This window comes from Kockovaella imperatae (assembly GCF_002102565.1).
Source record: "Kockovaella imperatae strain NRRL Y-17943 chromosome Unknown BD324scaffold_6, whole genome shotgun sequence".
In the NCBI taxonomy this organism is placed as follows: domain Eukaryota; kingdom Fungi; phylum Basidiomycota; class Tremellomycetes; order Tremellales; family Cuniculitremaceae; genus Kockovaella; species Kockovaella imperatae.
In genome coordinates, this window is record NW_019028946.1 from 611,418 (window position 1) to 631,872 (window position 20,455).

At 51.6% G+C, this 20,455-nt stretch overlaps 8 protein-coding genes across 8 annotated transcripts; 6 read left to right on the top strand and 2 right to left on the bottom strand.

Moving 5' to 3' along the window:
• Window positions 1–2,105: 2,105 nt before the first annotated feature.
• Window positions 2,106–4,210, top strand: BD324DRAFT_650880 (hexose transporter; the record flags this gene model as incomplete). Its single annotated transcript, XM_022018225.1, has 9 exons — window positions 2,106–2,231; window positions 2,278–2,339; window positions 2,376–2,536; window positions 2,573–2,844; window positions 2,939–3,604; window positions 3,646–3,714; window positions 3,788–3,841; window positions 3,893–3,906; window positions 3,964–4,210. 9 exons carry the CDS (start codon window positions 2,106–2,108, stop codon window positions 4,208–4,210), a joined length of 1,671 nt encoding a protein of 556 aa, XP_021871313.1.
• Window positions 4,211–4,511: 301 nt separating this feature from the next.
• Window positions 4,512–6,470, top strand: BD324DRAFT_579839 (putative NADH-ubiquinone oxidoreductase 51 kDa subunit; the record flags this gene model as incomplete). Its single annotated transcript, XM_022013411.1, has 8 exons — window positions 4,512–4,735; window positions 4,830–4,990; window positions 5,040–5,070; window positions 5,118–5,251; window positions 5,302–5,848; window positions 5,901–6,140; window positions 6,191–6,270; window positions 6,322–6,470. The coding sequence occupies 8 exons, from the start codon at window positions 4,512–4,514 to the stop codon at window positions 6,468–6,470; spliced, it is 1,566 nt and encodes a 521-aa protein (XP_021871314.1).
• A 137-nt stretch (window positions 6,471–6,607) lies between these two features.
• Window positions 6,608–7,634, top strand: BD324DRAFT_625528 (hypothetical protein). Its single transcript, XM_022015807.1, has 2 exons — window positions 6,608–6,965; window positions 7,164–7,634. Exons 1-2 carry the CDS (start codon window positions 6,705–6,707, stop codon window positions 7,404–7,406), a joined length of 504 nt encoding a protein of 167 aa, XP_021871315.1. The 5' UTR covers window positions 6,608–6,704; the 3' UTR covers window positions 7,407–7,634.
• Window positions 7,635–7,765: 131 nt separating this feature from the next.
• On the top strand, window positions 7,766–9,645 carry BD324DRAFT_438406 (hypothetical protein). Its single transcript, XM_022012786.1, has 4 exons — window positions 7,766–7,810; window positions 7,853–8,947; window positions 8,993–9,138; window positions 9,229–9,645. Exons 2-4 carry the CDS (start codon window positions 7,930–7,932, stop codon window positions 9,352–9,354), a joined length of 1,290 nt encoding a protein of 429 aa, XP_021871316.1. The 5' UTR covers window positions 7,766–7,810; window positions 7,853–7,929; the 3' UTR covers window positions 9,355–9,645.
• Window positions 9,646–9,936: 291 nt separating this feature from the next.
• BD324DRAFT_674309 (SNF2 family N-terminal domain-domain-containing protein) lies at window positions 9,937–13,258 on the top strand (the record flags this gene model as incomplete). The annotated part of the gene is made up of 18 exons (XM_022018947.1): window positions 9,937–9,981; window positions 10,033–10,062; window positions 10,116–10,563; window positions 10,631–10,752; window positions 10,805–10,939; window positions 10,995–11,528; window positions 11,580–11,624; window positions 11,645–11,851; window positions 11,897–11,914; window positions 11,965–12,047; window positions 12,108–12,188; window positions 12,237–12,291; window positions 12,341–12,365; window positions 12,414–12,483; window positions 12,539–12,642; window positions 12,714–12,855; window positions 12,898–13,024; window positions 13,070–13,258. The coding sequence occupies 18 exons, from the start codon at window positions 9,937–9,939 to the stop codon at window positions 13,256–13,258; spliced, it is 2,460 nt and encodes an 819-aa protein (XP_021871317.1).
• A 135-nt stretch (window positions 13,259–13,393) lies between these two features.
• On the bottom strand, window positions 13,394–14,899 carry BD324DRAFT_625532 (hypothetical protein). The gene is made up of 5 exons (XM_022015808.1): window positions 14,783–14,899; window positions 14,577–14,648; window positions 14,085–14,519; window positions 13,690–14,033; window positions 13,394–13,637 (listed from the first exon to the last, which is right to left on the bottom strand). Exons 1-5 carry the CDS (start codon window positions 14,865–14,867, stop codon window positions 13,500–13,502), a joined length of 1,074 nt encoding a protein of 357 aa, XP_021871318.1. The 5' UTR covers window positions 14,868–14,899; the 3' UTR covers window positions 13,394–13,499.
• A 529-nt stretch (window positions 14,900–15,428) lies between these two features.
• BD324DRAFT_650885 (Alpha/Beta hydrolase protein) lies at window positions 15,429–16,607 on the top strand (the record flags this gene model as incomplete). The annotated part of the gene is made up of 3 exons (XM_022018226.1): window positions 15,429–15,620; window positions 15,656–16,462; window positions 16,527–16,607. 3 exons carry the CDS (start codon window positions 15,429–15,431, stop codon window positions 16,605–16,607), a joined length of 1,080 nt encoding a protein of 359 aa, XP_021871319.1.
• Window positions 16,608–16,721: 114 nt separating this feature from the next.
• BD324DRAFT_625537 (major facilitator superfamily domain-containing protein) lies at window positions 16,722–20,175 on the bottom strand. Its single transcript, XM_022015809.1, has 16 exons — window positions 19,494–20,175; window positions 19,407–19,449; window positions 19,318–19,357; window positions 19,194–19,268; window positions 18,999–19,141; window positions 18,903–18,959; window positions 18,840–18,853; window positions 18,668–18,785; window positions 18,604–18,617; window positions 18,437–18,554; window positions 18,213–18,381; window positions 18,058–18,162; window positions 17,931–18,009; window positions 17,614–17,883; window positions 17,390–17,565; window positions 16,722–17,340 (listed from the first exon to the last, which is right to left on the bottom strand). The coding sequence occupies exons 1-16, from the start codon at window positions 19,762–19,764 to the stop codon at window positions 17,203–17,205; spliced, it is 1,830 nt and encodes a 609-aa protein (XP_021871320.1). The 5' UTR covers window positions 19,765–20,175; the 3' UTR covers window positions 16,722–17,202.
• Between the last annotated feature and the right edge of the window lie 280 nt (window positions 20,176–20,455).

Sequence of the window (20,455 nt, forward strand, 5' to 3'; positions counted from 1 at the left end):
TTCAAAGGTAGGGTGAGGTAGATGTGTATCGGTGTTGGGTTCAAAGGAGATTTGATAAGCGCGGGAGAGCGGGAGCGATGAAAGCGGCGGCGGCGATGATGATGAGGAGGTCGATGGCGATGGTGCAATGTATGGTCTGTATATGTAGACCACTAATACAGTCTCGATGTATTGAGCTTGAGTGGGTATGAAAGCGATTGTTGAAAGTGAGAGATGTAGAGATGGAAATGGGGAGAGTGGGAGGGAATGAGATTGTAACACTCGTGCGTCAGCGGCCGGTCGGCTCCCGCGGGTATTTGGGGGGAGAGGGCAGAAACGTTTGAACAGCGAGATAACAGTCTAAATGTCGTTATCGAGTCAATGCACAGTGATCATCAAGAACGGCCCCTAGTAGTCCACGTAGCCAACTCTTCATCTACCCCTACTACTCGATATCCACTCTTACTCCATCATCATCCGAATGAACCTCTCTGCACTTCAATCGCTCCGATATACCGCTTATCGTCACCAATGCTTTGTTGACCCACGTTTCCCCTTCCCCCCCTTCTTTTTTGCCACCGATGCCGTAATGAAATAATCTCTTCAGGTACACGTTTCAACACCCGCACGGACCACGAAAAAGTGCCACATTCATTGGGGGTGAGTGTGGCAGATGATTATATAGGCTATCGACGGAGTTGCGGAGCGGGACGCGGTTAAGCATGAGCCATCGTCGTGTGGAGGATTAGCCGTGATTTTGGCTTGGATGATCGCTTATCGCTGTACGCGTTCGGAGCGGCTCGAGAAAAGCGAAGCGAGCTGACCTCATCGTCTCTCCTCTCTGGGCTCGGAGACGCCTTGACGAGCCTCAAGTATCCAGGCATAAACGGTGTCGCAGCTTCACGCTCCTGGAACGCTGATATTAGTAACGTTGTCACAAGGGACAGATGAGACCCCTGTCCCGGCCGTGGATCGTCTTGGCAAGGTCGACAGCATAATAAGGACCATATTCAGTGACAGAGACTGTAGACCAGTCCATGGTTAATCGCATATAAAGGTGTTCCATGTCAAGCGAGATCGATGCATTTCTTTCCCTCTAATTGTAACAACCGCGGTGGTTGTGATGCATCTGTCGATGAGGACGGACATCCTGAAGGGCGATCCATTCCCCCCGAGTCCCAGATATCCTGCGAGGACTTGCGCTCTGACCGCCCTCGGCATGCCTTCTGCCGAGAAAGCGCCAAACAGGTACATGCTTGAACTCAGGGGCGTCTTCTATTCGAACGACAAGAAGAATACGACCGAGAACTCCGTGTATTCGTTGGATTCATGCAACAGACTGTCGGTGTATTCGACCACCGGTCTCTCTAGCTAGGTGACTCACGTGCATTCGACGAAGCTTGGTCTCGCTCAGTCAGACTTCAGGCCAGTGCGGCTGATTTAGGCAGATACCACCGCCTACCATGAGCCACAAGCCAGGCGAGACCGTGCTACACGTCGCGGATGGCGTTACACTTGACCACGGAGCGTCGTCGGTCGATACTCGGGGACCCCAACACCCCGTATGGGCATTTGCAATTGGCCTCGGGCGATATCTTCGAACAGATCTCTAGCTGGAGTGAGGAGGACCCCCGGCATCGGACGCCGCCGACGAAATTTCAGTCCGGAAGCGGATTTCGCTACAGCTTCGTAACCATCCTCGCTTCCAGGATGTTGCGCCCCGTGGACCTCGTCTCAGCAGCCCCTATTGCCCGCTGCCTAAGTCTCCATCCTCAGGGTCGATACGAAACACCTTCCTCTACCCTGTCTTAATGCACCCTTCAGATATGCGTGGAGTGAACGGTCAATCCACCGGGTCAAGCTATTTTGGTCTGTACCCCAGGTATTAAAGTTTTGCGGAGCATTTAATTTAATCTAACGATGTACGGTACATCCGTTCAAAGCAGACTCACCCAGGGCAAGCAGCTGAGGTCGGTGCACCGACCTAATCCCCGATGTCACCATCTATCCTACCGAATATCTGCCGCAGCGCAGCTGGTTAGTATATATACTGACATCGATCCGCTTCGCCCGCCCCGCCTAGGTTGTTGGTCCTCCTCGAGATTCTGTGAAGACATCGACACATCATGGCGCCTAATATTGCCCCTGCGACTGGTCCAGTCCGAGAATACCACAGTGCTCTCTCCACTATCCTTCAAGGTAGAGACACACGATGGTACAAAGGTCGACTGGGTCGTCTCAACTTTATGCTTGTGAGTTCCGATCGGACATAGACAACCTGGGGCTGACCACAGCTAGTTCTTCCTTTTCTTGACAATGACGAACAATGGATATGATGGATCCATGATGAATGGTCTCCAGTGAGAGATTCATCTTGCGTTCTGGCTAACGACAAGAACCATCGACACATGGAAGAATTACTTCCACAACCCTCAAGGCGGTACTCTAGGAGTCTTCAACGCCATTCAGACCATCGGAGGTCTTTCGAGTCTGTTGTTGTCTCCATACCTATGCGACTGGGTCGGTCGAAGGCGAGCCCTGGTCTTTGGAACAATCAGTTGGTCTTTGTGGCTTTCCCTACGCTAACATTCAGTCATGTTGATCGCTACGGGTATCCAGACCGCTGCGCAGAACGTAGGAATGTTCATTGGATGTCGTTTCTTGATTGGATTTGGTCTCTCATTTGCGGGATTGGCAGCTCCGTTGCTCATTGGAGAATTGGCCTTCCCGACTCATCGAGGCCCTATAACTTCGCTCTGGGGCCCTGCTTGGAACTCTGGGGCCATCATTGCCGCATGGACGACATTTGGTTCCTTTAGGATCAACAATACATGGGCCTGGAGGCTTCCTTCATTGATCCAAGGTGTGAGTGAAGATCTGAGTGGTTGAGAGAATGGAGATTGGAACTGCCACATTGAGTGAATTCTGGCTGACGTGCCACATTTTGTTATCTTCTTAGGTCCCGGGAGTCATTACCTTGTGTGTGATCTATTTCATTCCGGAATCGCCACGTTGGTTGGTCTCCAAAGGACGAGACGAAGAAGCGCTTGCAGTTATCACCAAATGGCATTGCAATGACGATGCTGCCGACCCCTTGGCAACATTCGAATATGAGGAGATTATGGAGGCGCTCCGAGTCGAGCGTGAAGCCAAGCAATCTTCTTCATATTTGGAGCTTTTCAAAACGCCCGGTAACCGACGACGAATGAGAATCATCATTGCCTTTGGCTTCTTCTCTCAATGGTCAGGTACAGGATTGATCAGTTATTATCTCACGCTCGTCCTCGACGGTATCGGTATCACCTCAACGGGTCACCAGACTTTGATCAATGGAATTCTTCAAGTCTGGGGATTCATCATCTCGATCATTGGTGCCACGCTTGTCGATAAGGCCGGTCGAAGACCTTTGGTGTTGACATCCTTGGCCGGCATGTTGGTCTTCTTTGTCTGTTGGACAATCTGCAGTGCAGTATACACCGAATCGACGGCCCTCAAGAACACCATGGGTGTCGCCATTCACCCGAATCTCAACGCTGGCCACGCCGTCTTGGCTCTGATCATCCTATTCAACGCATCATACGCCATTGGAATCAGTCCAGTCCAGAACTTGTACTCTATCGAGATTGTGAGGGAGACACCGAAGGGACCCTGTTGCTGACCGATCAGTGTCCCACCAACATTCGTGCGCGTGCCATCACCATGGGAAGTTTGTCCATCAATATTGCTTTGATCTTCGTAAGTCGATAGCTCTCATAATCCCCTAAAAACCCCTTATATGAGATCCCGATCTGACAAACACGCCGCTCAGAATCAATATGTGAACCCGCTCGCCATGAAGGCACTGAACTGGAAATATTATATCGTGAGTCTTTGCCGTCATGTTATGTCTCCTCAGGGCTGACGAACCATACAGGTATACGACTGCTGGTACGCGTGATATCCCACTTCCTCACCGTTGACCTTCGCTCACACCTCTCTGCACAGGCTCCTCTTTGAATTGGTCTTCATGTACATGTACTTCATCGAGACAAAGGGCCCTAACGGACCTCTCCCTCTCGAGGAAACCGTCTTCCTGTACGACGGCGAGGACAGCGCTGCCGCGCTAGAAAAGAGGGGACAACTCGCCGCCACTGGCGATGTTGAATTCGGCTCGCCGGCTGGAGAACAGGAGAAGGCCCAGATTGTAGAGATGGTGGAGGATAAGGCTCCGACCACTCAGCACTTGTCATGAGTATGCACTAGGAAGGAGTCAGGTTGTGCCAGTAGTTTATACCTTGTCAGCGGCGGCCAATGAAAGTGAATGAATTACGGGATGAAGGCCGGGTGCCCCGCCTCAAATGAATAGCAAATGCCACAGAAGTGAATCCCCGATATGGACACGGCGTTATGTGACACGTGGCTTTGGACTTGGGAAGTGCCACTCTCCAGGCAATCATCGATCGTGGGTCTACGGACATTTGAAGCTCAGTCCCAACGATCTTGGGGGGTTTGGATCTCATCACCCTTCAAACATGCTTCCTAGAGCGAGAGTCATGACGGTCTCGAGACCGTTTTTGAGGTCGATTTCGACTACCACACCTAAAGCGATCATCACAAACGCCAGTGCGACCTCCTCCTCATCATCCCCCAATTCCACCACTCCTTCCTCCTCGCCATCCACTTCCTCCCGCTCTCTGGCTACTGTCGCCGATCCACCTGTACGGAGATACGGAGGGCTCAAAGATCAGGACCGAATCTTCACAAACCTGTTCTCCCGGTGAGTTGATAAGGGGAAAATGCTGGCCGGCAGAGTCGAAGTCGACTTTGTTCGAGGCTTGAATCGTGGATTTTTGACTGATATCTTGCTTCAGACACGACCACGGCATCAAAGGTGCCAAAGCTCGTGGTGATTGGCACAAGACGAAAGAGATCTTGTTAAAGGGAGATTCTTGGATCATCCAGACGATTAAAGATTCAGGACTGAGAGGACGTGGAGGTGCAGGATTTCCTAGTGGTCTCAAGTGGAGTTTCAGTGAGCTCATCACATATCCGTCATCAACCAGAGCTCACACGCATCTCAGTGAACAAACCAGGCTGGGAGAAAGATAAGAGGTGAGTTTAAAGCAGCTTTTCTCAATCACAGGAGCTGATGTCGCTAGACCACGATACCTCGTTGTCAATGCAGATGAGGGAGAACCTGGAACATGCAAGGACAGAGAGATTATGCGAGGTGATCCGCACAAATTGGTAGAAGGATGTTTGGTCGCTGGACGGGCGATGAACGCTACTGCGGGTGCGTAGAGGTTTCCATCTTGGCTCGATTTTCCCGCTCATCCTGCACAGCCTACATCTATATCCGCGGAGAGTTTTACCAAGAGGCATCCCACGTCCAACAGGCCATCGACGAAGCTTACAAAGACGGTCTGATCGGAAAGAATGCCTGTGGATCAGGATATGATTTCGATGTCTACCTTCATCGAGGAGCCGGAGCATACATCTGTGGAGAAGAGACTGCATTGATCGAGTCTCTAGAAGGAAAGCAGGGCAAACCGAGACTGAAGCCCCCTTTCCCTGCCGATGTCGGTCTGTTCGGATGTCCTTCGACTGTTGCCAACGTCGAGACTGTCGCTGTCGCCCCTACTATTGCTCGACGTGGAGGTGCTTGGTTCGCCTCGTTTGGACGAGAGAAGAATTCGGGAACAAAGCTGTTTTGTGTCTCTGGACACGTCAACAATCCTTGCGTCGTCGAGGAGGAGATGAGTATACCGTTACAAGAGCTCCTGGAAAAGCATTGTGGAGGCATCAGGGGAGGATGGCAGAATCTCAAGGGAATCATTCCCGGTGGTTGCTCGGTCCCGGTCATTCCGCGAGAGGTTTGTGAAAAGGCATTGTGAGTGGTCCAGTACTGTGCGTCATGAACCCACACTGACGCTCACAACTAGGATGGACTACGACTCCCTCAAAGACTGCCAGACATCGCTTGGAACTGGCGCTGTCATCGTTATGGACCAAACCACCGACATGGTCTCTGCCATTGCTCGATTCTCAAAATTCTACAAACACGAATCTTGCGGACAATGCACCCCTTGCCGTGAAGGAACGACCTGGATGATGAACATGATGGACCGATTAGTGGAAGGACGAGCGCAAGAGAGGGAGATTGACATGTTGTTGGAGCTCACGTGGGTCGAGCGACTATGCCATCGACATGCTTACTGACTCGGCGATTCAGTAAACAAGTTGAAGGGCACACTATCTGTGCATTGGGAGACGCAGCTGCTTGGCCTATCCAAGGCCTCATGAGGCACTTCCGTGAGTCGCAGCGCGAATCAAAGTGAGAGTCGCGTGCTTATGATCTCTCAGGACCCGAGGTCGAGGCTAGACTGGCGGCTTATCATGCCAAACATGGACAAGTTTTGTTCGGTGGAAAACTGCTGTCGGAAACGGATCAGAGATATGCCATCCCTGATAACCTAGGTGGAGATGCGTTGAGACAGATTGCTAGCTCATAGGTGGTTGGTCGGAGATCGAGTCGGGATTCATGTAAGACATGTATGCAATGCAAAAATATCATTCGGATTTTAGAGCCATGTGCCGCCGCGCCAGGTGGAGGTTGACCACTCTGGTGTGAAGGAATGCTTGAGGTGTTTGTCGTTCCTACCTTGTCTATGCAAGGGCGAACTCTCGTCGAAGACCATTAGTAAAAGTCTTTTCAGCTTGGTCCAAGTCTACACAGCGCCCCAATCATGTCGTCCAATATCCTGACCGATCCTATCCCAGAACTAGAACAGGCCCTCAAAACCAACCTCTTTGGCATTCAGCCGAGCTCTCACGTCATGCTCGATCGGTCGTTCCCTCACACTGCCGAGGACAAAGCCGCTATAGTAGAAGAGAGTAAAAAGACTGGACGAACAAGCGATCGAGCTGTGGCTAGAGCCAGGATAATGTTGCTGGATGGAGGTGGGATTGGGGAGATGGAGGTGGTTCTGGATCAGAGGGGGTATACGGTGAGTCTGAAGGTCACGAAGCGCAGGAGCCACTGCAACGCAGTGTTCCATCCAATGAGATGCTCTCTCTCTGGAAACGTACAGACGGGAAACGATCATTTTGGGAAGGGAGGGCGAAAGGAAGGTGTTGCATCTCGCTCCTGCGTGGTCTCGATATATTGTCCTCGTAATTGGCTCACTGACACCTTCCCTTTCCAGGTCGAACGCATCTCTGATGCAGCATCCAACCTCCACACTTACCTTCAACAAACGTATGAATCATTAGAAACACTCCTCATCGCTGTCAGCCCAGCGTACGTTCAGGCCATGACCATGGAAGTGAGCAAACGGTTCGAGGGTTTCAGCGGGAGACCAGAGAACTCGACTGAGGAAGATCCATACGAGATAGACAGGAGGGCAGAGAATGCAGCTCTGGGAGGGGAACAGAAGGAGTGGAGGTGATCGCAGCTTGCGGGTCTCCCAATGACTATTACGCATGTCCCCCTGAAGGGAGGGATCTCTGTGACCGTAGAGACCAGGTCTTAGGATGCCCCTTCGTCCTCACGGATCCTCGATGTTGAATTTTCTCCGCGCAACTGTAGCAATAGTTATCCATTACATGACCTACAGCCCCGCTCATAGCTGTTAGATTTGACGGTTGACCCGATGCATTCACCCTGTCTATCGATCTCAGGCGCTTCACAGACTTACCGTTTGCCTCAGTCCTTATAATTGAGGTCGCGAACGACTGAGCGGCGAACGCCGCCAGTCACGTCCTCGAGATCAAAAGTCAACGTTCAATCAGCTAAATGTTCTGGGATCTCATGTCGAAGGCAGAACGTACTCTGCAGGATGGTGTGGCGAAGGCAAGCATGTCCACAAGGTCGGGGAAGGTGACTTTAGGCTAGCTCGCTCTCGCCTATAGCTCTGATTTTCGAGATCAGCCTCACTGGGGAGCTCAAGTCCTCTGTTCGAGCGAACAACCATGGCTCGGTCTCGTTCTGGATCAATGTCACAGGGAGCGGCATCTTCCCATCGAGCCGGGTCAAGCGATAGAGCTACGGTTCTTTCCCGGCTTGAGACTCTTTCTAAGGGCCAAAACATACACAGCGGACTGTCAAATGGTCGGACGGACGATTCTTCACCGGCGGATGATATCGCATCATCTCAGGGGAAAAGTGCGTCAAATGGGATCAGCCTGTCGAGACCGAATTCATTACAGTCCAAGAACATGACCCCGAGGGCACAAGAAAGCTCTTCTACCGGCGACACGACCACTCTCATGGGTCAAAAGCGATCGTCGACTAGGGCGACTTCGTCAACACTCCCCGCGTCTCAGCTGACACCCAAGTGGTCAGCCGTAAATGGCTCGCTTCGGAAAGTGGCAAGTGAGGGGCGCAGGATTGGAGGGAGCAATCATGACTCAGATCCGGCAGATGAGGAGGAAGAGGAAGAGCCCGAAGAAGAAGTAGAGGACGAGGCGGAAGAAGAGGTCGAGGCGTTCGAGGATGCTCTGGAATCGCTTAATGGCTCTGAAGAAGAAGGAGGTGAAAAGGAAGCAGGCTCCTCAAGAATGTCGAGAATCAACTCGAACAATTCTCGAAGTTCTTCCGACCCTCTCGTCCTTCGCGGTCAGAACGAATCGGACGAGCTAGAAGATACGGACCGAGCACCGATAGAGATTCTGGACGATTCAAGTTCAGGCTCTGAGTCCATACTCCGACCTGGTCGACGTCTCAAACGGCGCCAACTCCGTAATCCATCCGTCGAGTTGCTAGACGCTCCGGACCATGGAAAGAAGGACAAAGGCAAGGGGAAAGCCAAAGCCGAACCTTGGTCCAATGTGATCATGGAAATACCTCTCAAGCCACTAGCAAAACTGAGAACCTATTCATATCCCGACAAATTTGCGCGTTTCATACCTGACCAATCCACTCGACTATCTCTATCTTATTCATCGGGCAGTCATCTAGGCAGCGGGAGAAATAATCATACGACGGACCGTGAATCCGACAGCCCGATACAATGGGACGACTTTGACGCAGAAGATGAGGACGATGACGAGGAGGATAGCTATGGAGATCCAGAGTCTGATCCTATAGCTCTTAGAAGAAGTAGAAGGCATGACAGGAAATCACCAACTAGGCGAATACCAAGGACCAGAGCTACTAGAGCCCAAGAGAGAGTCAATAAGGTGAGTCCAGTGCCTCTTTTCTGTCAACGCGGAAACGATTGGCTCGGTGTGGGTTTCTCAAATCGTCCTTTTATGGGTTTTGATGATCAGGACAAAGGAGGTCTGTGCGCCATTCACGTCAACAAGAACTCAACGTTGTCCATCCTCACTCTCTTTCATCCTGCATCCGCGAGGTGGATCTTACTCACCGATCCTGTACCTCGACTCTGTCCCTGACCCTCTTATGTCCGTCAGATATCTCGCTAACGGAAGTCCAGTCGCACGCATTCTCACGCCTTACCACCTCGTCAATCTCTGAAGACTCATTTTACGGCACATCAGCACCTGTCCGAACGCATATGCATCGCAATATGAAGCCGCCGGCTCGATCAGGCCATCGTGCGCGCACAGACAGCTCCGAAGCGGATCAGAAATTAGCAAAGAGGCGTAAACGCCATGGAATCAATGACCACGGGTCGGCATCCGACGAAGAGTCAGCACCAGAGCGCCGAAATAGTTGGAAAGTCCGAGAGAGCGAAGGAGAAGAGGAGATAGATGATTCTGCAAGTGTATTCGAGGATGATCAGCTGGAAGAGAGTAGTGAGGAGGGGTCGGACGGAGATGAAAGTGATGATGATGCGTTAAGACGGCATCGAGCGGTGAGTTGATCTTCACGCCCATACCTGTGCATGCTCCCAACTGAGAGTTTTGGTCCAGTTCTGCGAGAAATGCGCGCGAGGTCCTGCTCACGAGCTTCTGGCTCGAGCTGTAGCTCGAAAGAAGCGACCTGGCAGACGTCGGAAAAAGCACGAGGATGAGATGTCTGACGAGGAGCTGGCCAATCAGCTCGAAGGATGGCTTGAAGTAAGTGAAAATAGGAGCCTTCACTTTGGATCACGATTGACGATTTTGCAGTGTGAGAAGTGTGTCATCTCTTCACATTGGGTAAGCATAGCAACAACCTCATCGCAGTGGCTGATACGACTGAATGCCTGCAGGATTGCCTCGCTTCGACTCAGCAGAAGGATGTGCTCCTCACTCTGGCTGAGAAAGAAGGTCCTCCGAAACCTGGGGAGAGACGTCGAAAGTCTGTCAAGATTGACGAGCGGGCAGGCTTTGTCTGCGCAAGATGTACGGCAGTGGCAAAGTGTTTCGTTTGTCACAAAGAGCGATTGCCTACCGATCAGGATCGAGAAGTCATCAAGAAACAAGATGAGCCTGAAGCCATGGAACCTGTCGCGGAAGGAGCGGCCTCCACAAGCATGCTCAATGGAAACACGACGATGGAAGTCGACGTCGACGATGACACGACAGCTGTCAGGAACCTGCGAGACGAGAGACCCACAGCGAATGGAGACGCAGATGAGGCCGAGAACTCCCCGGAGGCAGAGGCCGCCCTCATGTTCCGTTGCGTTCGGTGCAAGCTTGCCTGCCATTACCTACATCGTGAGCCGAGGAGCCGGGCGAATTTCCGAACAAGTCAGGCGCCGGCTAACGCTGGGCCCAGTCAAAGATTGTTCTGCCTCGGAGGTCGGTGTCGATTCTAGTTTGGCTCGAAAGGCTTCTTGGTATCAAGAAACGCCTCGACAGTGGACGTGCCACCAGTGCAGAGACTGGATCTGGCCAGTAGACATCGTAAGCTGGATGGCATGAAAGCCGTACCACAATAGCTTATGCAGTTTTCAAGATCTGCGCATGGAGACCTTCCCCAGCGGACGCCGTTGAACCTGAGCTAGATGGAGACGACGGCGAACCGCCCTCGTACAAAGACGCCCTGCCTCGCGAGTATCTGGTGAAGTGGGCAGGCCGAGGATTTCGGCACGTGAGTGTAGGCTGATCTACGATGTTTCTTGTCTGAGTCTGATGTGTCCCCTCAGGTCACTTGGATACCTCATGCTTGGGCTATAGCCAATGCGCCTCAAAAGCTTCGACACTTCCTTGAAAAGGGACCAGCTTTGGATCTCGTGACAGACGAGACATTGGCTGCTCGAGGGGATGATATGGCACAGCCAACCATCTCGAGCATCTTGGCGGAGGACGACAAAGTCAAAGGTGATCAGAAGCATTCGCACGGAGCAAGGGAGTGGAAGGGTTATGGCCCTCCACCTGATAAGAACGCCGAGAGCAGTATCCCCACCGAGTGGTGTACGATCGATCGGGTACTGGATGTCATGCTTTTGCCCCCAAAGAAGAAGCGGAAACCTACAAAGATCAATCGGAGCAAACGAATCTTGTCTGCCTCTGCAACTCCTGAGCCGGAAGTCGAGGCGACGACATTAAGCCCTCGACCGGATGGCGTGAATCCTCCCGAGGAGGAGAAGATGGAGATTGACGAGTGGGAGGAGAGGTCTGGACGGAGCTTGCAGCCAGAGGATGCCGATGAGATCGCTGGACTGATAACTTGGTGCTTCGTGAGTCGCTAAGATGGAACCTCGCCATGTATAATCTCACAAGTACCATAGGTCAAATGGGATGACCTACAGTATGATCAATGTGAGCTACGAACTGTGGACAGGTGAGATCTCAGCTTACATCATATTCAGCTACGTGGGATACACCTCCTCCTGTTGATTCACCGCTGTATCCCGCGTTCAAGCGGGCTCTCAAGCGATTTCTTGGAGCGAGACTCGTCGACCTGCCTGTCCTGAGTGCTTCAGAGATAAAGCAGAGGGAGATGGCTGCTGGAAGTATGACCAAGCCGCCTGAAACCCAGCCGTCGTGTATTGTTGGAGGCGTGAGTGTCTGATCATAGAAAAGAGGCCTTTCTGACACCTGCCAGACTTTGATGCCTTTCCAAGTGAGTAGACAAGGTGTTAGCATACGTGATTTATGCTCACGCGTCACCAGCTTCAAGGCTTTCAGTGGCTCCTGTACAAGCATTTCAAGAGGGAATCATGTATCCTCGCAGACGACATGGGACTAGGCAAAACGTAAGCCTGTAACCTGACTTTGTCTGAGTCAAGAGGCTTGGCTGAACATGGAACCTGCAGCATCCAGATCGCATCACTTCTTGGGTACCTTGGCTCCAGTCAGCTGCAGATCTACCCGTGTCTCGTCCTTGTGCCAAATTCGTGATTTTCTTCCTCATCACCATCCGGGGCTCAGCTCATGCCGGTCAGGACGATTACCAACTGGGTTCGCGAATTTGAGAAATGGGTACCTCATATCCAGGTTGTGAGCGCGATTTCAGGGCTTCTGACTCGACGGATGCTGAAGTCCTCAGGTGCCGTACTATGGTGAAGCAGCATGTGAGTGTTCATCAGTGGCTAGTCCCGCATTGTTGACCTGCGATCTAGCCCGCAAGATCATCTCCAAATACGAGCTGTATCATAAGGGTCTCCAGGGCGAAGCTCATGGACTCAGAGCGTGAGCGAACTCCGTTTCCGATCAGAGGGCACGAACTTATGGATGCAATGACCAGTCATGTGGTTCTTACAACATACGATATGATCACGGGCTCCGAATTTCGTGTCTTTGGAGGTATTCCTCGATGGGAAGTTTTATGTGTGGATGAGGGACAACGCCGTGAGTATCCGAGACGTGTTTTCAACTGGATCGTATGCGTGATTCTTCGCTGACGAAGCGCCGGTCCTCAGTCAAATCCGACAATAGTCTCATATTCAATCGTCTGAAAACGCTCAACTCGGTGCATCGCATCTTGCTTACTGGCACGCCTCTCAATAACAACTTGCGGGAGCTTTTCAATCTGCTCAACTTCCTAGATAAGGAGACCTTCCGGTGAGCAAGCTGAAGTTGACATCAACTCATCCACTCTCCCAGTCATCTGCAAGACCTAGAAGCTCGCTTTCAAGATCTAGATGAAGCGAAAGTGACTGAGCTACATGAGATGATCAAGCCTTATATACTCAGGCGTATCAAAGCAGATGTGCTCAAGCTGCCTCCGAAGGTGGGTCAACGCTTGTATTGTCGGCTCTTGCTGACCTCTACGCAGATCGAAATCATCGTACCTATCTCTCTTGCGCCGCTGCAGAAGAATGTGTACAAAACCATTCTGGAGCGAAATGCAGATCTACTAAAAGCTATCGGAGAAGCTAGGCAGAGAAAAGTCCAGAAGGAGGCTAGGGAGCTGAAAATGGCTAGAAAGACATCTGCCGAAGGGGACCCTATCGTCGTCGATTAGAATGGCTGTGTGCGGTCAAGGCACGAAGGGATGGCGAGCAGGTCACAACATGTATCAACATGTCAGAGTCTGCTTCATTGATTGTTAGTCGGACTGGGTATCACGCGACGCGCTCCGAGATGCCGGAGAACAGGTTTGATCAAGAATCTTGCATGGTTACCATATACGTACAGGCATACTTAGGTGAACAGACAATTACAACGCAACTATCGAAGATACAGCAGAAAGAGTGTCTCCAAAATCATTTCTTTCGTCCCTTCTTATCTCTAGACCCTGCCATTTTGCCATCGCTAGATGCAAGCCCCAGCGTCTTGACGCAAGATGGGCAGTACCAAGTATCCGGCGCAGGTCCACTCATGTTGACACAACCGACGTGGAACTGTTGCCCGACGATCAGCGAGGGCACGCAATGCCAGCGCAATCATACTCACCCATTCGTATTCACATTCCTCATTGTCACATCCAATCATCTCCCCGAAACTCTTTTGATGACAGATACAGTATAACGTGTCATCTGCCTCGCCATCACCTCCACCTTCGTCTCCCATCTCCACGTCCATCTCACCATCACCATCCACATCTGGGTCTTCGGACAAAGTGGACGTGGAGATGTGTCGAGCGTGTCGGGATCCTCGACCTGTCAAAGACGGGCGAGAAGAATGAGGCAGAGAAGGAGGAAGCATTGCGGAATGTGATGGTGGGTGAATGATCGGAGTGGACTGTGATGGGAATGGGTTGGATGGTAAAGGCAATGGAAGAGCGTTCGGCTTCCGTTCTACATACTGATCAGCTGTTTCCCACCTGAACAAGCTCGACACCAGCTCACTTTTAGGCGGACGACCATCTGTGCCGCTACCAAGTCCACTCGGCGGCAGAAGCAAGTCACCACCTCCAAATTCTCCCAGGCTGACCATGCCCATCTTTTCATCCTTCTCCACTTCTTCAAGATCCATTCCGCCAACCTTCAACCATTCATGCCTTCCTCTCTCCCTCGCCCGCGAGACGATCTTCTCCAACCGATCAGCTAGTCGGCATTTCTCCTCCTGTAAAACTTCAATTTTACCCCACTCATTCTGAATCTTCGTAATGGCCTGTTGGTCCTTCGTATTTAAGTGAGCAGTCGGGATGGGGTCGCCAGGCGGTATAGGCAAGCTGAAATCATCATCTGAAGTCGGCGGTAGATTGGCAGATCCATGAGTATAGATGTTTCGTAAAGGCTTGACTAGACCAGTGTGCCGTGAGCTGATTCTGCCAATGAGCTCTGATGAAGAGGTTGTTGAGCTTTAGCCAGGCAACTGAACATTAAGGATGAATTCACGATTTATGCGGTGTTCCTTCTCCTTGATCTCCTCCAGTAAGAACGCTACCTCTCCAGGCAGATTATCGAGGGCTGATCGATGAAGTGAAAGTCGCGTTGCGGACGATTGTTAGCATTATTGACGGGACAGCGGTCGGATGGACAGAGCCAGAGAGCAAGGACCGTATTATTCAGCGTCACGTACGCACCAGCGTCAAGCGACTTACACGAAACGAACTCGGCTGCGGCCTGTGCAGCTTCTTCAGAGTTGAACGTCGGCGTTACATGCAGTGTAATGCTGCTGCTTGACATGTTGGTCGTAATCCTTCACTTACTCTGAAATTATAGGTGCAATAACAAAGTGTCCAACCAGTCTTTCACGGTATTCCAAGGTTGAGCGGAATCAAATTTCACGAAAGCACAGAGTGGCAAAGTGGCGAAGAGCTTTTGCGGCTCAAAGGTATGTGAGGGCGAGACTCTGGTGGACACCAAGTCTGACAGTCGTCAGACACTCAGAAGGAGCAGGGATAAGTTCGTCTGGTCGAATCATGCTGTCGATGCGCCGCGGAAGACAGTGCGAACTCGGCAAAGGTCAGTCAGCCGATCGCTGGGTAACCTCTGGGGTGTGTGGTAGTAAAGCTGCGTCCTCAGCCCAAAACTACCTTCAGCTTATGAGCTCATATACGCCACCTATGCCTCTTGCTCAGTGTGACGCGCGGCTGGAGCATCTATGTGAAGTGATCTTCAAGCCTTCCAGTATCGGCTCGATGCCGATCCGGAATTACCGGCTTGGCCCGGTCCGGATCCTCCAGACCTTGTTTCCGCTATGGCCTTGTGCAGTGACTACGCTCAAAAGAAACTCTATCGCGCACCATGCCTCCTCCGAGCGGCGCCAAGTGGTGCACACCATGCCCCAAGCCATTCAGTGATCACGTCTACAAGACTGTTCAGGGTGTTGATGTCCCCCTTCGGATCTGGCCGGCCGAGAATCCGTCTGACGAGCCGTTGCCTTGGCTGCTATGGATACATGGTGGAGGATGGGCCGGAGGCTATCATACTCGAATGGTAAGGTCCGCAAGAAGAATGGACGCTGATGATAGGTTGGCTGGGTTCATCCCGCGTTCCACGGCCGGCAATATCATATCGTATCTGTTGGGTACCGACTCATTCCGCATGTAGGCTTCAATGAGCAAGTGGAGGATCTAGTCGATTCGTTCAAGTGGTGTCGAGAACATCTGCCGACTATGATCAGCGTCGACCTTGAGCGATACGCCGTAGCTGGAGACTCGGCCGGAGGATACTTCTCGTCTTTGTCTCCACACATCTTCTCCCCGGCCCCGAAGGCGATCATTAACATTTATGGCCCGACAAACTTCACAGGACCATGGGCGAATCCTACGCCGCTCAGCCCTGAAGAGCTGGACGCTGCGTTCTCAAAGATCGAATTCCTAGACTCTGATCGAAAAAGAGAACAACTGGATGCATATTGGGCAGAGAGAGACCCTTCCAAAGCCATGACTGTCGCGCCTTGGTGGTGGGAGTTCGACATCCCTCAAGGAGAACATGAAGCCTACCACGGAGTCACGAGCGTTAACAGGGGAGATGAAGAGAGACTCGTCATGGATGTGTATCGCTGGGTGGCAGCTACTAGGACTCGTATAACCAATTGGTTTAGGAAAGAAGACTTTAACAGTCAGGAAGAGTACGACAAGTTTGTACGGAAAGCCAGCCCACTCTTTGGAATCACAAAAGACCACCCGCCCACGTTCATACTTCATGGAACTGCAGACACTGCTGTACCGATCGAGCAAAATTATGTGTATGAGAAAACTCTGAAGGAGGCGGGTGTCCCGGTGAATTCGAGGTATGACGAAGGTGGGGAACATAGCTTTGATGCCAGGATACTGGTGAGTATTGGCCACGAGTCTTACACGGGTGTGCGAAAAAGCTCATCTCTACACCTCGATTCAGGATGAGAAAAGCGAAGATTGGCAGATGTATATTGTCCCAGCAATGGATTTCATCGATCAGCACGTCAAAAGGTCGCGTTGACACGGGCGGAGACATCACATCCAAAGACAGTCCACAGGTGAATCGATGCAGCTGATGCATCTCTTGGCTTGAACTGCATTGTGTCGATGACACGCTATCAATTCGTATGCATGATGTTGATGATGATGCGAGAAAAATGTCCAGTAAGGCATCGAGACGATGAGTTTGAAACGCTACAGGAGGTGGGACAGGGCTGATGTGTGGCTGGGGATGGTGAAAAGCGATGAGCGATGAGCGTGACTTAGCCGATGATAGAGGGTGAGAGTGACAGAAGGAATCGTAGCTGATTGATTAGGTCTATCGCATACTACCGTGCCTTGCGAGAGGGATAATCCCTTGTTCGCCAGGTATTGACCTTGCTCTCTCTAATATTGAGAATGGCTGGACCTGGTCGAGGATCGCAGGAGACGGTAACGGTTGGGGCATCGTGGCTGAATTCGTGGTACCACTCCTCTGTCGTGTGTTCTCTGGGGAATGGCTCGATAGGCTCGGCTCGAGATGCACGAGGGTTTTCTCGCTCGATGGTGTTCCGGGGTGGTGGTCGATAGCCATACTGGCTCGTGAAGGCGGAGGGGCGGGAGGAGGAACGGTGTCCTCAATAGTCTGGTCGAGTCTGTAGTTCTTGGTGAAGAGAGTGATCTACAAGCCGTGAGGGACAGATCATACAATGAGAAATCAAGAGACTTACGAAGAAAGCGAAAGCTAGTAGACCGGCACCAACGAGGAAGCATACCTGATGACGCATCAGCACAGTCTCTAAGCCTAGAGAGTCTAAGACTTACTCCGAACGAGCTCGCAAAGGCATCAATGACGGTCGCTCTCAGGCTGTCAGGAAGATCATGCAATTTGCGATAGTCCTCGGCACTTGAAGGTACGATGAACTCTGTACCGTACCCTGGAATCTTGGAGAATCGTGTCCGAAGCTCAGAATTGAGTAGCGCCGTGAAAACGGCTAGACCTGCAGAAATTAGCTCCACGAACGGGATGAGCTTCCTCGATGACTCACCAACTCCCGCGGCGATGGATCGAAGGAGGATCCATGCGCTCATCGAAGCTGCCATGTCTTTCTGAGGCATCGCTGCTTGGATGACCATCATTGGACTCTGGATGGCTAGACCTTGACCAATGCCGGGCAGAAGTTGAACCGCTTCTTGAGCCGCCAATGAGAACTCGGGTCTGAGAACTCGATAAAAGACTCCGTAGCCGATGGATGTGAGAGCTAGACCTATCCAGACAACAGGACGTGGCTGCTTCCATCGAGTGGTGATCTGACCACCTGAGTATGTGATGAGCTGGGTTTCCAACGAGAAAAGACTGGCTCACTGAGGATGACAAAGACACTGACGAGGACAGAAAAGGGAATGACAGATTCACCAGCCCTTAAAGGGTCAAAGCCACGAACCTGCTATCATCAGTAAACGTTCCATGTGATGGACCGTGCAGTACTCACGCCTTGGAAGAACTGAGGCAGAAGATAGGTAACCGAGAGCAACAGCAAAGAGTTCAAGAATGACCCGATGGAAAAGAAAACGGTCGTTCGAGTAGTCAAATACCTCTGGATCCATCATCAATACCTGATCGACTTTGATCTGTGCACAAACTCACCCTCGGCAGGACGGCGTTCTTCTTTGTGGTCAGAGAATGGACGATAGCCAATGCAGCGACTACAACACCAGCGATAATCACGCCGTATGCCCCAGGAGCGCCAAAGCCGTGATCTGCAGCAGTTGAGAACCCGACGATGAGTAATGCGGCGGAAGCCATGACGATTGTCCTGAATGCGGATCAGCAGAATTCTGCGCGGAGGAGATCAGGCAGAACCAGCTCACAGTCCGACAAAGTCAAAAGACCTTCGCAACTGGGCTAGATCCTGTCCTTGTGGTCGATTCAGCTTGAGGAAGAAGATGAGCAGGATCAAGGCTACGCCACAAGTCGGCAAGTTGATGTCTAGCAATAGCATAAGCATCTCAAGACTGGATTCCGAACGGGACCTCACAGAAACACCACCGCCTAAGGTAAAGATAAGCTTATACACCGTCACTAGATGGGGCAGTACCCACCATGAGGTCTTTTGAGTCAATACTCCACCCAAGATGGGTCCTATGACTGATGCGATACCGAACGATGCTCCTGTGTATCCCTGGTATGAGGCTCGTTTCCTCATGGGCACGACATCGGCTGAGGTGATGCGGATCAGTACTGAGAGAGGATGATGGGTGCGATTCGACTGACAAATAATAATGATACTATCCGGATGGTCAGTACCTCGAGACGGCCGCACATGATTTCACTCGCCTTAGACTGACAATCGATCCTCCTCCCAGGCCGGTGAAAAACCTAGCTACAATTAACCTGAAGCTGTAAGCCTCACGCTAGATCGCTGTGTCTCACCATCTGACGTTCTGAGCTGCTCCAGACAACGCCGAGAAGACAAGCATGAAACCAATGGCCCCGTAGAGCATTGGCTTCCTACCCGTGATATCCGATAAACGACCATTCAAGGGAGTGAGAAGAGTTTGTCCCAGCAAGTATGACTTTGACCCTTTCTCAGCATGGCTTGGACCAAGTGAAGTATAGATCACTTACTGTACCTATCCATGAATACTCCGAATGACTAGCATTGAGTTCTCCCGCTATTGTGGGTAGGGCCGTGGCGAGAATCTGAGAACAGTGTGAGCTGAACTGCACCCTGCGAAGGGGACGGACGCACGGATTGATCCAGGGCGGAGATGAATGAGATGAGATTGAGACTGAACCATGGTCAGTATCTGATGCACATGAGTACCTTTCAGCACCCACGCAATCATGACGACAATCAAGTTGTTCTCCGGCTGTACAGTTCCTGTGCGAGTTCAGCGTATGGCTTTTGCTCAGTTAGTAGCATACCTTCGTGATCTGTGGCGTCCGCTTGTTTCTCGCATATCCTCTCCTTCGCTTCCACCTCAACTGATGACCCCACCCGATCCTTCCGATGCTCGCCATCTGTCTCGCTCTCTGCAAGGCGGTCTAAGCCACCTGTCCTCGCCTTTTCCACATCCCCTCTGCTCTTTGACTCAGTGGCCAATCTTGCATCCTCTAATATCCTCTCATTGGCTTCAATATCCGATGTGAGACCAATGACTGCAAACTCTGCTCGCGCCTGTTCGGATTGTGACATGATCTAAGGGGATCATTCAAGGTCGCCCCTACTGACTGGTGGTTTTGTATGGGCAGGGTCTGTATCCGAGAAGATCGACCAGCGATGGCGTGAAATGATTATATTCTTCGAGCGACTTTCGAACACCGCTGAGAGTAGATTGATGAAGTACAGAGGGATCAGTCCGGTTTCGAGAGCTTCATCCGCCGACCTCGACGCCTTCAAAGTCTCTACTATTCCACTGACCGTGTATGCAATTTTTAAAGTGGGGACTGGGCCCGAATTGAATTTTTAGTCCGACTCTTCGGTCTTGTCCGAAGATCTCGGTACGATGATGTCGATATCTGCGCTTACTTCGCAACTGTGTATGGGCGGGCAAGTACGGGTTATGGATGCTCGTGATCGGTCTGATGGACACTGTAAATCGGTTCGTTTGCACCGGATACGTTGCATACTTGAGATCGCCTCGCTGCCAACCCCGGATGTAAGCCGGGAATCACGACTCGGGAATGCCGACGCAGCTGTCTGGGCGTGTTTCGGCGTATCTTTCAGCACAGAGAGCATGCTGCACACGAGAACGTGGAGCTCGAAGGATCAAGCTAGTCTCCTGAGTACCGCTCTGCATCTTCTGCAGACTTCGTACTCGCCGCCGGAAGCGAGATATGGACCTCAGCTTATGATAGCAGAATCTACATGCAAAGGAGGCAATAGC

Coding starts and splice junctions, on each gene's coding strand:
- BD324DRAFT_625532 (XM_022015808.1), bottom strand. CDS start 14,867: ATGTCAAGCAGCAGCATTACACTGCATGTAACGCCGACGTTCAACTCT. Junction 14,034..14,084: donor AGATGGTCGTCCGCCTAAAA/GTGAGCTGGTGT, acceptor ATCAGTATGTAG/AACGGAAGCCGAACGCTCTT. Junction 13,638..13,689: donor AGGAATGTGAATACGAATGG/GTGAGTATGATT, acceptor GTCGGGCAACAG/TTCCACGTCGGTTGTGTCAA.
- BD324DRAFT_438406 (XM_022012786.1), top strand. CDS start 7,930: ATGGCTCGGTCTCGTTCTGGATCAATGTCACAGGGAGCGGCATCTTCC. Junction 8,948..8,992: donor AAATAATCATACGACGGACC/GTGAATCCGACA, acceptor TTGACGCAGAAG/ATGAGGACGATGACGAGGAG. Junction 9,139..9,228: donor CCCAAGAGAGAGTCAATAAG/GTGAGTCCAGTG, acceptor TTTGATGATCAG/GACAAAGGAGGTCTGTGCGC.
- BD324DRAFT_625537 (XM_022015809.1), bottom strand. CDS start 19,764: ATGTCACAATCCGAACAGGCGCGAGCAGAGTTTGCAGTCATTGGTCTC. Junction 19,450..19,493: donor GGACGCCACAGATCACGAAG/GTATGCTACTAA, acceptor GAACTCGCACAG/GAACTGTACAGCCGGAGAAC. Junction 17,341..17,389: donor CCTTTGCGAGCTCGTTCGGA/GTAAGTCTTAGA, acceptor ATGCGTCATCAG/GTATGCTTCCTCGTTGGTGC.
- BD324DRAFT_625528 (XM_022015807.1), top strand. CDS start 6,705: ATGTCGTCCAATATCCTGACCGATCCTATCCCAGAACTAGAACAGGCC. Junction 6,966..7,163: donor TGGATCAGAGGGGGTATACG/GTGAGTCTGAAG, acceptor TTCCCTTTCCAG/GTCGAACGCATCTCTGATGC.